The sequence below is a fragment of the Pogonomyrmex barbatus genome, unplaced genomic scaffold, assembly GCF_055798465.1.
Source record: "Pogonomyrmex barbatus isolate J1 unplaced genomic scaffold, ASM5579846v1 scaffold5, whole genome shotgun sequence".
Lineage (NCBI taxonomy): Eukaryota > Metazoa > Arthropoda > Insecta > Hymenoptera > Formicidae > Pogonomyrmex > Pogonomyrmex barbatus.
This window is the reverse complement of record NW_028297149.1, coordinates 6,240,762-6,257,085: the sequence shown is the minus strand read 5'-3', so window position 1 is coordinate 6,257,085 and position 16,324 is coordinate 6,240,762. Positions and strand designations below refer to the sequence as shown.

Here is a 16,324-nt window from a genome sequence, read left to right as displayed (position 1 = left end):
CTGTCTGCATTTTATATATATAAAATAAATATATACATATTTTATAAAATATATATATTTATTTATAAGGGAAAAAACAAAATACCTGAACATTATTGATGAATCCAATAAAAAAATTTAGTAATCCATTAAATTTAATTGCTACAATATTATCGCTAATATAATTTTCTTTTTGTTTTTATAGTATATTTAATTTGAATTAACTACAATACTTTATTTGAATTTTAAATATGCAACGGCTTAGTCAATTATATTTATATAAATTTATTAGACAATAAAAATATATTTATAAAAATAATTAAATCTATAAATTTTAATATATCTTTCAAAAATTATTTTTTCTTTATTAGAATAAAAAATATAGAATATAACAATTTAGTTACACACACAAACATATACACACATATACACACTTAATCTATTAACAGATATTCCCTGATACTTCACTGTTTATTTTTATAATATTACATATTTATTATATGTTTTGACCTACTGATATCTGACAAACTCTTGATGTGTGATTACGTATATACACTTTCATCTCTGATGCCTCGTGGAGATACCAGCTATAAATTATTATCAGCTGTAGTTGTTATAACAAATTTAATTAGGCATATCATTTCCATATATAGGGTAAGATGTAAAAAATATTTGCAATTGCATTTGAATTAAATATAATAAAACATACTTTAAGTAATTAAAATTAATCTAATTCAATTTGCTTTAATTTATTTTTTCAAAATATTCTTGAAGCATTTTATAATAAAATTACACTTTTTTAAATAAAATAAAAACTGATTTAATTATAGAAGAAATTAAATAAGCTAATACGAAATAATTGATATAAAAAAATGTATTATTCTTATGTATATGTTTTTTATACATCTTGATATATATTTTAAAAATATAATCTTTATACATATTTTAGAAACATAAGAGATTAAGAACATTTTTAATTATTATTATATAACTTACTGTTAATTAGATTTTGAGCATTTTTATCAATTTGCATAATACAGTCGATATTAAAATAATTTTAATGTGTATTATTTCAAGAATATCATAAGAAATATTTCGACAAATTCGAAATTTTTGCTTCTTTTTGTTCCTTTTCCGAAATAAATAATAATTAATAATTTATAATTCTAAATCTAGTTAATAATTTTTAAAATTATATTATATTTAATATAGTATTATAATATTTAAATTATATCGTATATTCATATATTTTTAGAATATATTTAAATATTCTTAGTAAACAAAAAAAGAACAAATGCTAATTTTTAAACGAAAATATGTATAACATAAGAAATATATAAAATATCTGTTAAAGTTCAATTCACATAAAGAATTTAATTTTTCTTTTGTTTTTTTTTGTTTAGTATATATATCTATTTTAAGAAAAAGGAGAGAATAGATTTTGAAAACCAAAATAAACATTTATAAATTTTATCGAACATCGTCAGAGATATCGGAAATGAAAATCACTACAGCATTATTAATACTATTTTTAAATATTAATCTAATATTTGCCGCTGCTGTTAAGAATGATTCATACAATGACGATTCGGAGATGAATGATAATTCGAAGACTGAAGTATATTATCTTGCATACACGGCGGTAGTGACACCAATTCAATTTTACGTCTACTTAACACCATACATCAACGAAGATGATTACAAGAACACAAATATTTATAATACATTTAAAGCTTATTTTGATGAGCAACGAGCAAAAGATAATTTCGTTTTTTATGGCGAATCCACTGTACTTTTTAATGTTGACATTAGAACAAATATATTGCGTTTGAACGTATTAAATCTGGCAATAGATGAAACGGCAACGATCGCGCATGCGATAGCTAATTCTAAGAGTGATAAACTTACTAACTACACTTATAAACCTACGCTACATACGTATGATGATAAAATGCAAACAGTTACTATTTATTTTGTTGATGATTTCTTACCACGTACTCTATATTCGCTAACTATGAAATTTGTCGGTAGTATATCTGATAAATCAAGAGGTTTCTTTAAAACATCTTACGTAAATAGAAAGGGACAAAAATCGTGAGTATAAATTTAATAAATTTGTAAATACATTAACTAGATATGAAAATTATTACATAAAATGCTAATTGCTCAATTTATTTTACATTTATCTATACTATGTTAATCTGAATTATCATGTAAAATATGTAGTATGCCATAACAGTATAATAAAAGATATGCGTCAGATATTATTTATGAATTGTCACAAGCCGAATTTAAAATGTTTTCTAATTTTTAATTCTTGGATGCCAATAGTAATTAAAAATCTAAGACATACTGCCTTCTAGACTTGAAATTAAAATGTGATAGGTGGGTGATCGCAGCAGCCAATTTCCAAGGACCTGGGGCCCGGCAGATATTTCCGTGTTGGGACAAGCCAAATATCCAGATTCACTTTATGTTTGCTATAAAACACCATAAAAAGTACAAAGCTTTGTCGAACGTGGCAATGACTGAGCAAGTTTCAACAGTGGAAGGGAACGACATGGTTTGGACGTACTTCGATTCATATAATTATATATCTTTTTACCACATAGCGATTGTATTGGCCAATCTGGAACAAATTGTTGTCTCCAATGATCGAGGCGGTATCATTAGTATGTTGCACAGAGAACAAATGACAGAACGGATAAAATTTGCTCAGAAGGTTGCCATATCTGTCACGTCGTATTTCCCCGTTCTATTGAATATCTCGAAATATTCGTTAAAAGTAGACCATGTCGTAATCCCAGGTTTTCGAGACGAAGGCTTGGGAAGTTTGGGGCTCATTCTTTATAGGTATACTGTTTGCAAATAATTGAAAATAGATATTTAAATTAGAAAATTTTCAAAGTAAAGACTTGGACAACGTACTTAATACTCAAACATTCCTTTAATCGGATTATGTAATCATTTTTCAGTGAGACGGATATTATTTACGATGAATTTTATGATCCTATTGGATGTCAAATAAAAACGGCATTTGTAGTAGCACGTAAAGTAGTATATGAAGCTATTAGCATTGTCGATCAGTCTTCGTGGTCTTATATATGGTTAAATGAAGGTATTGCAACGTTTTTGGGAGTACATATACTCAGCGAGGTAATTTTCTTATAAACTATATGTGTCGTAATATAAATTAAAGAAAATGCTTATTGTTATATAGAAATTTTTCGAATCTTTATAAATTATACTTATCTCTTAAATTTATTAATAAACATTAATGCTTTTAAGTTTAAAAATTTTTATGACTGCAATATTGAATTAAGAAATTCACGTATGTTAAAATTAAAACAAATAAATATTTTTGTTAAATAATATTTCTTTAATTAATTTATATTGACATGTGTGTCAATTTAGAAAATTTTATTATACATTTAGATTATAAAGTAATTTAGTAAAACACTTTGGCAATATATAATAATAATCATATTTAAACTTCTCCCTTTAGATTATGTCAAATTCCTACTCAATGTATTTATTTGTAGTACAATTTCTACATGAATCTCTTCGTTTAAATGATTATTATGATATGCCTCTTGTATCAAATATTAATGAAACATCTGATATTGCATCACTTTTCTCTTTTACTCATTATGTTAAAGGTAATATTAAATATTATTAAACATTAGCTTTTAAAAGTGTTAAATGTGATAAATAGAAATAGATAATTATTATAAAAATATATAAAATATTGTATAATAATTGTGTAATAATTGTGAGAAAAATTGTTTGGTATTCAATATAAATATATAGATTAATTTTGTTACATAAAGAGAAAAATATTATATATGTATGTATACATAATTAAAATTTAAAACATATCTTTCTTTACGAAACTAGTTGTATACATTTCCAAATTTACAGAAATAAATTTATTTTAAATATGTTTTCTAATGTGCTGTACTGATTATAGCACCAGTTCTTATATACACGTTGTCACATATAACGCATCGATTCGTGTTTATGAAGAGTGTCAGTAAATATATACAGTTATAGTGAGTAATAATCATATTAGTTACATTTAATTATATGCTATATACAGAATTAAATGGATATAAAAATAAATATTATTTTTATACATTGAATAAAATTAACATAGAAATAAAAGCAGAAATAATATTATATTTTTTGAATGGCTTGTTATATAAAATTTAATGTGAAATTTTTTGATTTAGCAAATTTAGATTTTTCAGTTCTCGGGATAATACATTCCAAAGATTCTTGAGTATTTTACGAAAGGAAATAATCAGAGCAGATATAAAAAGTGAATTAGTCCAGTTAAGTAATTGGGCAACCCAAAAACGCTATCCTGTACTGAATGTAACACGAATTTCTTTTAAAAACGAGATCGAGATAAGTTTGTCGAAAAAATATTTCAAACCGTATCCTCAAAATATGTGGATACATGTAATTTATGTTCCGATGAATAATTATAATATGAGCCATGAATCTAGAAACTGGCTAAGTTCAGAGAAGTCTATATATGTAACAAATATTTCTAAAAATGTTTGGATTCTCGTCAACTTACATCAAACTGGTAAATACATTTATTTCTCTGTGTCAATTCTATTCAAGTAACATTTTTACATATAAATGTAATTTGTTTATGTTACTATATATTACAGGATACTATCGAGTTTATTACGACAAATATAATTGGAACAATATTTTGAAAACTATAAATACAACATATATTTCTGCAGTACCTACACTTAATCGCGCTCAGCTTATCGATGACGCTTATTATTTCTTAGTAAGAGGCAAACTTGACTTCGCCATTTTCAAAAATTTTACGTCTTATCTATTACAAGAGAGAGAATACATTCCATGGTATTCTATGATCAAGATTATGGAAGAAATATCGGCATTTCTCCTATTTCCACAAAGTAAAAAAGTTAAGGTAGATAGTAATACATTTCGTATAATGAAATATCACATAGCTAATCGTTACATATGAAATATCACTTAAATATTTAAAACTATTTGGAAAACTTTATATAAATAACATATGTAACTAATTAAATTTATATTCTTATATTATTTTATTTAAATTAATTAATAGTATTTAATAATATTATTTAGTTTTGTATTTTTTATGTTATTTTAAAATTATATATATATATATATATATATATATATATATATATATATATACATTTTTTATGTTAAAATGTTATTCTATTAGTACATTACAGAACTTGCATCAAGAGCTAATTGTACGATTTAAATTTCTAAAAGCTATTTTATGTCAGGAAAGAAGACCAAAAAGTTGAAAAATTTTATTTTATTTATTTAAAATATACAAAAAATTATAAAAAATTAAAATATACGAATATCTTATATTAAACATGCATATTTCCTTATGTGTCCTTTTATTTCATAAATTATAATTCGATTTAATATAAAATTTGTTTGTTTATTTTTAGGGACACTTTCAAATAATTTTCGAATCCATTTTGAAAATCTTATATCCATTAGGATATAAAGAAGCGAATAGTGAGAATATTTATACTACATCTTTAAGGCAAGAAACCGCAAGGTGGACTTGTATTCTCGAATCTCAAGAATGTAGAAATTTTGCTACCTTATCGTTATTACATCATATGAACGAATTGAAACACAGGTAATATTTGCTACAATCACGGCTTTCTAATCAGATTTGATGTATAATAAATTATACATATAATTTTTAATACAAGATAATAAAAATGGATATCAAATGTTGTAATTTTTACTTTGTAAGACGATCTAGTCTTTTGCCATATTGGAAGGAATGGACGTACTGTAATGGATTGATAAAAGCAGACAGTATTATTTGGAACAAGGTGTTTATTGCAAGGAAAACTGACAAGAAAATTTTAGAATTTTTAGCATGTGTTAAGAATCATACTATTATTGTCAATTATATGAATCAACTGAAGTGGAAGTATTTCGAAGAACAAGATCGCATTATAATCTTTCATTCTATTATTGCGAAACATGCAAAGAATAACTTAGTATTAGATTATATATTACAAAATTTTACAAATGTAGTACCGAGGTAATAATCTTTTTCCCCTAAACACGCAATGTTTATTACTTAAATGTTTATTATATAGACTAATTATAAATTTAATATTTCTTTTCCTACAGTGAGATCAAAACGAGTACAGCATTAATAGATATTATTAATCATATATATTCTAAAGAACAGCTTGATATGGTAAATTTTATACACACAAATATATATATATATATATATATATATATATTTTTTTTTCTTTAAATTGTCGGAAACAAGATATTATTATATCTTATAATCAATTGTAGATGCATCTGAATGTATTAATTAATTTCTTTTAATCTCTGATCTTTTTTGATAATTGATTCCTTTCTTTGTTCTTCGTCTTTTATCATTATTTTATTTCTTTTTTCTAGATTTTTTTATTTGATCCTTAGAATAACAAATACTTCTTATTTCTATAATTTTTTCTTTTGATTTGAATTAAATTTTATTGCCGTTTCTTCTTTTGCACAAATATAATTGATAACAATTATTGAAACAAATAAATAATTGATAAATATTATCTCTCATATGTGGTTAACAATGTATGTTAACATAATTTGTTTTAGGTAAGCGATTTTACAAAAAATTATGTGTTTAAAATAATTCCACATGTTCTCCGAAAGATTGAAATAAGATTGTCAGAAATCAAGAAACAAATTAAATATTTTGAAAGCTTTTTGAAAGTAAAGGATCTCAGCATTGAATAATATTATATATCGGTCTATATATAATATTATATATTTCATTGTTAATAAATTATTATATTTTGTTCTTATTGGTATTTTTAATTAAACCTTAATATTTTTTAATTGATAATATTTTATTAATAATAAATTAATTTTTTATTTTTAATGTGAAACACGAAGAATTTGATAAATCAGTACATTAATAATTTAATATTCTTTAATTTCGTTAAGACAAAATTAATTTCTGTTTACAATGATATATAATAAATTGCAAAATATTATAATAATATCATATTCATATTCTTGTTTGCAATTTAGATAAAAGAAAGAAGTAGTAAAGTTATAGTTTTTTAAATTGAAGTACTAAGAGTAATTTACTTTTTTCAATTATATTTCAATTATACTTCAATTATACTACTTTATAAATTTAGATTTTGATACATTATCAAAATTAAAAGTAAAGATATTAAAAATATAGATATTTAATATTTCTAGAAATATTAAAAATCGCCTAATTGTTGACATAATTTATGTAATTGCCTTTCCATTACATAATATAAATATAGAAATAGAATAAAAAAATTAAATACTTGAAAATAATTAATTTGTAAATTGCAATATATATTTTATGTAAAAATTATTTTTCATAAAAGAATATAAAGAAATTAATAATACAAAACTTCGAATGCGATGTCACTTACAAAATATTGACTAGCAAGTGTTTGTTGTTCTACAATTTTTTTTGAGTATTATGTTTCATCTCAGCTATTGGTTTCGTCGCCAGTACTTGATATACTCTAGATGAAATAAGACGTTATTATATACACACTTTTACTACTAACAGTTCTCGACGATAACTTATCAACTCTAAATTAATTATTACAAGAAAATGTAAATTTAATTAAGCATTCAATTTTTATAAATACAAGGTAAGTGAAAAAAAGAATATTGTTAAAATAATTATCTTTAAAAGTATATTTTATATATCAAATTATATAAGATAAAGAATACAAATGTAATGCTCTCTTTATAATTCTTAATTAATTTTTTTCATAGTTTTTAAAATAATAACATCTTGCAATAAAATACTTTTTTTTAAATAAAATATATGTTGCAAATTTTTAACAAATAAGAAGTTAAATAAGAACAAATTGATCGACAGAGACATATATTATCTTTACATATAATTAAATTTTAACAATGAGTAGCAATTGGATTTTTTAAATTAATTTTTAATTAAAGTGTTAATTTATATAGCTTCGCAAATACTTACGTGAATAATTTATATTGGATTATTTATACTTAATTAGATTACATGTATCTTATTTGTTTGCATATGAACAAATTGAAACACAGGTAATATTTACTACAATCACAGCTTTTTAATTAGATTTGATGTATAATAAATTATACATATAATTTTTAATACAAGATAAAAATGGATATCAAATTTTGTAATGTTTACTTTATAAGAAAAAAAAATTATGAAAAAATTTTAAATAAGTAATTTATTATTTAGACTGATTTGTTTAAAATTATTTAAATCCGAAATGAGAGTGTTAAGTTTAAAAAATATTTAATTTATTTTATAATTACAAGTAAGATTATCATATAATGATCAGTAATTTTTAATAGACAATTTTTTTAAATTAATTATTTATAATATGTAATTTGTCGACTAATCGCTAAGATTATAATAAAGTTAGTAGCTAGTCAGAGTGCAAATCAAAATGTAATAATTTTTAATATAAAAAAGTAAATATTCTATAAGAAATATATAAAATATTTCTTAAAGCTTGATTTATCTTCTGTTTTCATTAATACATAATATAAATTTAAATATATTTAAATTTGTTTTGCTTCTTTATTTAATAATCATTTTAAAGGAAAAGAGAATAAACTCTGAAATTTAAACATTTAATGATTCTATCACAAGTGTGCGAGGAACCAATAAACTAATTCTGCAGAGATTGAGACATATAAGACGTTATTTTCTTCTAATTTATTGGAGATTGGAGCAACAAAAGTCTCTTTCTCAATTTTATTGCTATCTCTTTTAGGATTTATTTATATTTATACATATGTATATGTTGTGGGATATTTGAAAGTAATCTAATAAATAATAGGGCATCCGATTGTAATGCACAAATACCTCATTGCGCTCTTAGCAATTGTCAGTGCGCGTAACGCTATCTTTTTACGCGAATATATACTTATTCGCGAATTTTTATAAATTATTATTCATTTATTTATTTCATAATTATTGCGAAAATCGCGGATGATAGAAGACTTTTTTGTCCAATACAATCGGCTCTATTTGGCTCATGAGAGATGAGTCATTAATTATAAGTCATTTTTTATGTATGAATATTGCATGCGTTTAAAATTTAAAGACTAGCAAAAATTTTTATGAAAGATTGAAATTAATTTTCTGTTGTCATGTATATGATAACAAAAATCGAATCTGCGTGTAATATTTTTTAATATTTTTTTCTTAATATATTTTTTTCTGAGAAACGTTTTTGTTACAGAAATTTAAAGTGAAAATTATGATGAAATTATTAAAACAGCTTTTAAGTATTTATTTATTTATCGTTGTAAAAACTGCTACTGACAATGATTTTAATAATGATTATAACACATACACTAAAATACGTCATCATTCCAATAGAGGAATAATAGACACAATGCGTTATGATGTTCAATTAATACCACTTATCAATGTAGAGGACTTTTACGACAGGAATATTTATGGTAGATTCGTATCATATATTAACGATCAGCTGGAAAAAAACTTTATTTATTACGGTGAATCTACCATATTTTTTAAAGTTAAAATTAAGACAAATAGCATACGTTTGAATGCGTTAAACATGGAAATAGAAGAAGACGCGACACAAGTGATTTTTTCTTCCGATGGTATTAATGATATAATTTATACACCAATAATGCAATTACGTGATATAGAATCGGAAACTATTATTCTTTATTTTACTGATAATTTCGTACCATCTTATTCTTATCGCCTAATCATAAAATTTGTCAGTATTATAACTAATAACACAGCAGGCTTCTTCCAAATGTCCTACATAAATAAAACAGGAGGAAATGTGTGAGTACTATTAATATCTAATAAATTTAAATATTAGCTAAATAAAAATTATTATAAAATATTGATTATGTACTAATTTTACCATTTTACCATAAAATTAATTTTACCATTTATTTAAAATTTAATAATATTCTAATTCTAATATAAATATTATAAATGTTTTGTATCATATAATATAAAAATATTACTATGAATTATATGACATAAGAAAATTTATAATAAACGCATAACGCGATAATAAAATAATAAAAAATAGACTAGATATCATTTTTGAAATTTCACAAGCATTTGAATATTCATCAAGTCTCAAATTCTATATGGCAGCAATAATTCAAGTTTTAATTTAATATTAAAATGTGATAGGAATATGATCGCAGTAATCGATTTACGAGTACCTGGAGCTCATCTTGCATTTCCATGCTGGGACCAATCGGATTTCAAAACTAATTTTACCATTTCTATAAAATTTAATGAAAATTACATTGCTCTGTCGAACATACCGAATGTCGAAAAGATTACGGATGATGACGATATAGTTTTTACATATTTCAATTCGACTGATAATACATCCCCTTATATCATAGCGTTTATATTGTCGGATCTCGAACGTGTGTCTGATGAAAACTTCGAACAGCGTTTCATCGATATGTGGTGCAGACCAAATGTAGTAGAACAATTAGAATATGCACTAAACATTGCCAGGAACATAAGCTTAGCAAACTTAAATTACGATTTCTTCGCTGTGCATTCATTATTAGATCTTATTGTAATTCCTGATTTTCAAGATAATATCATGGAAAGTTTCAGACTTATTTTTTATAAGTAAGTATAACTAAGAATAGATTTTTATATTGAAAGATATTAAAGATCAGAGTTATATTCAAATAAAAAATTTTTTGATGGGACTATTTCATTTTTCAGTGAGGCAGCTATTATTTATACTGAAACATTAGATTCGTTTGCACACGAAATGAAAGTGGCATGCATAATAGCACGCAAAATGGTACAGCAATTCTTTAATAGTTTGGTCGATCAATCTTGGTTTTCTCCATGGTTGTACGAAGGTCTTGCTACGTTTCTGGGAATGCAAATTCTTAATGAGGTTATCTTTTTACACTTTTTTTCACGGTGCAATTAAAAAAAAAATTATTATTAATGATAAGAAAGATATAGAAAGATTATAAAGTTTTTAAATTATCTTTATTTCTTAAAATCAATAACTGATTGTTCTTCTAATGTTTATATAATGTAAAATGTAAGAAAATATTAAACGTTTTTAAATTAAAATGAATTACAAGACATTTTTTTGAATTATTTTAATAACAATTAATTAATTTCTGTTGCATAAGGAATTTTTTAAAGAATTTTGTTATATTTTTAATTTTATAAAATTATGAGTTTATAAAATAGTACAAATTTTACTTATTTTTAACATAATAATGATTACATTAAATCTCTTATTTGTAGATTATGCCAAATTACTACATAATGGAATTATTTGTAATTCAATTTCAACATGAATCTCTCCGTTTGAACGATTATTATGACATGCCTTTTGTATCAAACTGATAAACCTTCTGACATTAATTCACTTTTTGTTTTTATTCGTAACATTAAAGGTAAGTCTATGAAAAATAAAACTGTCTATAAAAAAATTGTTGAATATAAAATAAAAATATATTTTCTGTTTATGCATTTATAATTAAATTTTTAATACTTACTTTTCTTATAAAATTAATTATATTTGCAAATTTACAAAAATCATTAATTTAATTTGTATGCTCAATATATTTTATGACAATTATTGTAGCACCCGTTTTTATACACATATTAACACAAATATTGCCAGCAAATGTGTTTACGAATGGTTTAAATGATTATTTTGCAAATTTACGGTGAGTAATAATTATAATGTATATAATTGTATACTACAAAGACTCAAAAATAATAAATATTATATTAGTATATTGCATAAATTGTATACTTTTGTATTTTTTTGATATAAAGTTTAACAGTTTGTTTATTTTAACTTTATAAATTTAGCAAGTTCAGTTTCTTCAATAGCTTAAATAATGTGGATGATACCGAGATGTTCTTTAGTGTTATACAAAAAATATTAGATGATGTAGATTCAACTTTTGACTTTAAGACAAGATTTAGTGGTTGGATAACACAAGAACGCTATCCTCTGCTAAATGTGACACGAGAGCTTTCTAGAAACATGGTCGAAATAAAATTATCACAAAAATGTCTGAATATATCACTAAAAAACTTGTGGATACCTGTGTTTTATATTATATTGGATGCTCCAAATCACGTAACTCCATTATCTAAATATTGGCTAACTACAAATAAACCAGTTTTACGTATTGCTGATGTTAATAGAAATAGTTGGATTATTGTCAACGTGCAACAATCTGGTAAATATAACTTAAAAAACTTTTTTATAATTTTTAGTTAATTTTATATAAGTAAATTTCAAATATTTTTTTATTTATTATATTGTAGGATACTATCGAGTTTATTATGATAATCATAATTGGGAAAATGTTTTGAAATGTTTACATTCTAAGCATGATTTAATACCTGATCTTAATCGTGCTCAGCTCATCAATGATGCTTATTATTTCTTAGTAAGAGGCGAACTTGATTTCGCCATCTTCAAAAATCTCACATCCTATCTGTCACATGAAATACTTTATATACCGTGGTATCCTATGTTTAAAATTATGGAAGAAATATCGGCTTTCTTCCCATTTTCGCAAAGTCGTAATATCAAGGTAAGTAATAACAGATTTTATAAATAATAAGTATTATGAATCTGATGATTTTAATTACGATAAGACATTAAATTTATATATTAAAAAGTATCTGAAAAATTGTTATGAAGATAGAACATATAACTAAAGAAATATTATTATTATATTATCATATTTATATCAAATATATGACATTTAAAAATAGAAATGTATCATTTTTTAATTCTATTTTCTACTACTTAATTCTGTACTTTGTATGAAAATATTTTATAAAAGAGTTATTCTATCTTAACAAAATACATAAAATAAATTATTAAAAATAGCTTATTTTATAAAAGTTTTATATATATATATATATATATATATATATATATATATATAAAAAACTTTCATAAGATAAGCTCTATATATATATATATATATATATATATATATATATATATATGAGCCCAAAAGCCAATATTTTATATAAGGTGAAGAAATTCAAAAAGCATGTTTTTTTTAGTTAATAAAATAAAATAAAAATTGAAAAATTGAAATATAAAAAATTCTTATAGTAAATGCATATATTTGCTTATAAGTTATATTTCTTTTTATAAATGGCAAAAAATGAGTATAAAATTTATATTATTTGTTTGTTCTTAGAAACATTTTAAATTAATTTTTGAGAATGTTTTGGAAAAGAAATTAAATTACGAAGTATTAACATTGGACAATGTTCTTACTAAATCTTTAAGACAAGAAGCCACGAGATGGACTTGCATTCTGAACTCTTCTAAGTGTATGGATTTTGCTACTTTAACATTATCAGGACATCTCAATAAATCTGAACCACATAGGTGACATTTCTAATTACAATTTGTCTTATCATGTGTTATATAATAAATTATCAGTATAATTTTCAATATAAAAAAATAAGAGTTGAATTATTATATACAAATTTTATTTTGTTTTATCAAATATTTTAGTCTGCTTCCATGGTTAGGCAAAGAATGGACATACTGTAGTGGATTGATGATGGCAAATGATACTGTTTGGAACGATGTGTTTAACACAAGAAAAACTGACAAAAAGATTTTAGAATTTTTAGCATGTACTAAGAATCATACTATTATCTTCGGCTATATTGATAGATTGAAATCAGGATATTTCACTGAAATACGAGATTATATTACAATTTTTCATTCTATTATTGCAAAACATGCAAAAGATAACTTAGTACTAGACTATATATTAGAAAAGTTTATATATTTTAGAAAATTTATCTTATATCCCAGGTAACATCTTCTTTATAAAGACGTATTGCTTAAAATAATAAAAATCTGTTTGTCGTATTAATTATAAATCTCAGATTTCTGTTTTTGCAGCGATAATAATTTAATAGTAGCATTAACAGACATTATCAATCACGTTTATTCTACAGAGCAACTTAATAAGGTAAATTTTTTATATACATACGTAGATATATGAAATGAATGTATGAAACGTACAGAGTGTTTGATTCCTAATGAAATACTGCTTGTGTGCAATTAAAGCGGTTCAAACTGAGCAGTAAATTCCTTTGTCATTTTGTAATTTTTGCAATTAATAACGAGTGATTAATTAAAGATCGTAAAATGAGCGTGTATCCGCCTATCAGCCAATAAGCGTGCGACAAAGTGCAATTATCCAACACGCATTCGCAATAAGAGCGCATTCGCAATAATGCACATCTTCAAACAAAATGTTTGAAGATGTGCATTATAAGCAGATGTTCTATCATTTGTAGACTTTGCGTCTAAATATCTCGCCGTTCTCCTATCAATCGCATGCTGAATAATTGCACTTCTCTGCGTATTTGCATTAGTTGATAGGCCGGCAGATGAAAACTTATTCTACAATTTTTAATAATTAATATTTAACTTATTAATTGTGAAAATCGCAAAAGGCGTAGAGGACTTTTTTACTGAGTTTGACCCGCTCTACCTGCACTACAAACACCATTAGAAATTAAAACATTCTATATATTTCTTAATTGTGTCAAAAATAAGATAGCATTATGTCTCGTAAATCATATTATAAATAAATATATCTTTCTTTTTGTTCATTTTATTCTTGTTTTTTTAAATATTATTTTATTTTTCTTTTTATTTATATCATTTTTTTTCTTTTATATTTTATCTCAAATTGTTTTTCACAAATTCGGAAATGGTAAACATTTTCTTTAATATCTTGCAAGATTATTATAATGAATATTGGCATGATCCGTTTCAGGTGAGCGATTTTGCGAAAAAGATTATCATTCCTGAAATAATGACGCATATTCATCGGAAGATAGAAACACGAATGTCCGAAATCGAAAGACACATTAATTATTTCGAGAACTTTTTAAAAACAGAATAACTTTAAATAACGTTATAAGTTATTATTCTTTTGTTACATTATAATCACAGTTATATTGAAAATATTAATAGAGAAAAGAAATAATACAAATTTCTTATTTGTAGAAATTAAATACTTCGAGTTCTAATTTTGCTCATTTCTAATTCTAATATTTCAAAACTTTTTTGTTTAGAATTTTAACATAATACATATATACATTATTATCTAAACTATATTTTTGTAAGATAATCATTTAATATGTCTACAATCAAAATATCATATTTTTGAAAATATCTTTGTAAAAAATCTATGAAACATTTTCTAAATTTAATTAAATTTGCAAACTTAATAATAATTTCAGAACATTATAATATCTCTTTTAATACAAAACATCTTAATATCGTCTTTTAATACAAAAATAATGTATTCGCTTAATTATATGTTCAATAATTTTTGTATGCAGAATGGCAAGTTTAATTTTTTAAGATTATAATTATTTATTTGCCACGCGTGTATTAGTATAAAATATAAATATGTCAAATACATAAAAGGCGACAGCGTAGCATATAATCTTGAGATAGTTTCTTCTCATTAAGACAAAAGTTTATTTATTGAAGATTAAACTTATTTATTTTATAATGTAAGTATATATTAATCTAGAATTGCACGTATCGTGTGATGTTTTTTATATGTTTTAAGTAAAATATAAATCTTTGAAACTTTGAAAATAATTATAGAAAATGAATTCGGACGAACACAATTTCTTCCTTTTATTGTTCTTATATATTGTGTAGTGATCATATTATATCTTCATTATTCAACATTTATGCCAATTTTACACACACACACACACACACACACACACACACACACACGCGCGCGCGCGCTCGCGTATATGTATAAATATTTTATAAATAATTTTTTATAGTTTAAAGTAAGTATCTTTAATATAATTATTAATTATTTTCTTTTGTTATCAATTGACAATTTTACACTTATTTCTAATTTTGGATACATAATACAATAAAACACAATTTAAAGTTTAAAATGAAAGATAACATTTTACTATGACAAATACAATTAAAATCTCTTTCATTACGAAATCATATTAAAAAAATAATAGTGACGTTAATAACATTATCTCTTATTATTTAAGTAACCTCAGAAAAATTATATAATTTTTGTTATTTATAATTTTTTATTACTATAAACAATTCTTGCTTCATTTATTTTTTATTTATATACTATCACTTATTTCTAAACAATTTTTATATTTTTATAATATTATGAGATTTGAAATAAAAACGTTTTTTTTTTAAAATCA

The 16,324-nt window shown here is 23.3% G+C and overlaps 1 protein-coding gene across 4 annotated transcripts; it reads left to right on the top strand.

Moving 5' to 3' along the window:
• The first annotated feature begins 25 nt into the window (after window positions 1-25).
• On the top strand, window positions 26-15,133 carry LOC105426297 (thyrotropin-releasing hormone-degrading ectoenzyme-like). Of its 4 annotated transcripts, XM_089082165.1 has the most exons (13): window positions 26-2,073; window positions 2,365-2,832; window positions 2,955-3,135; window positions 3,485-3,638; window positions 3,950-4,031; window positions 4,212-4,573; window positions 4,662-4,936; window positions 5,463-5,659; window positions 5,780-6,076; window positions 6,169-6,238; window positions 6,649-7,697; window positions 9,300-9,880; window positions 10,244-10,696. In XM_089082165.1, the coding sequence occupies exons 1-11, from the start codon at window positions 1,478-1,480 to the stop codon at window positions 6,787-6,789; spliced, it is 2,823 nt and encodes a 940-aa protein (XP_088938291.1). In that variant the 5' UTR covers window positions 26-1,477; the 3' UTR covers window positions 6,790-7,697; window positions 9,300-9,880; window positions 10,244-10,696. The 4 variants fall into 4 exon arrangements, with proteins under 4 accessions (XP_088938291.1, XP_088938294.1, XP_088938292.1 ...); XM_089082168.1 differs by lacking the exon at window positions 9,300-9,880 and having other exon boundaries at window positions 10,465-10,696; XM_089082166.1 differs by lacking the exon at window positions 9,300-9,880.
• Window positions 15,134-16,324: the final 1,191 nt, after the last annotated feature.

Coding starts and splice junctions, on each gene's coding strand:
- LOC105426297 (XM_089082168.1), top strand. CDS start 1,478: ATGAAAATCACTACAGCATTATTAATACTATTTTTAAATATTAATCTA. Junction 3,136..3,484: donor GAGTACATATACTCAGCGAG/GTAATTTTCTTA, acceptor TTCTCCCTTTAG/ATTATGTCAAATTCCTACTC. Junction 4,032..4,211: donor AGTAAATATATACAGTTATA/GTGAGTAATAAT, acceptor TTTTTGATTTAG/CAAATTTAGATTTTTCAGTT.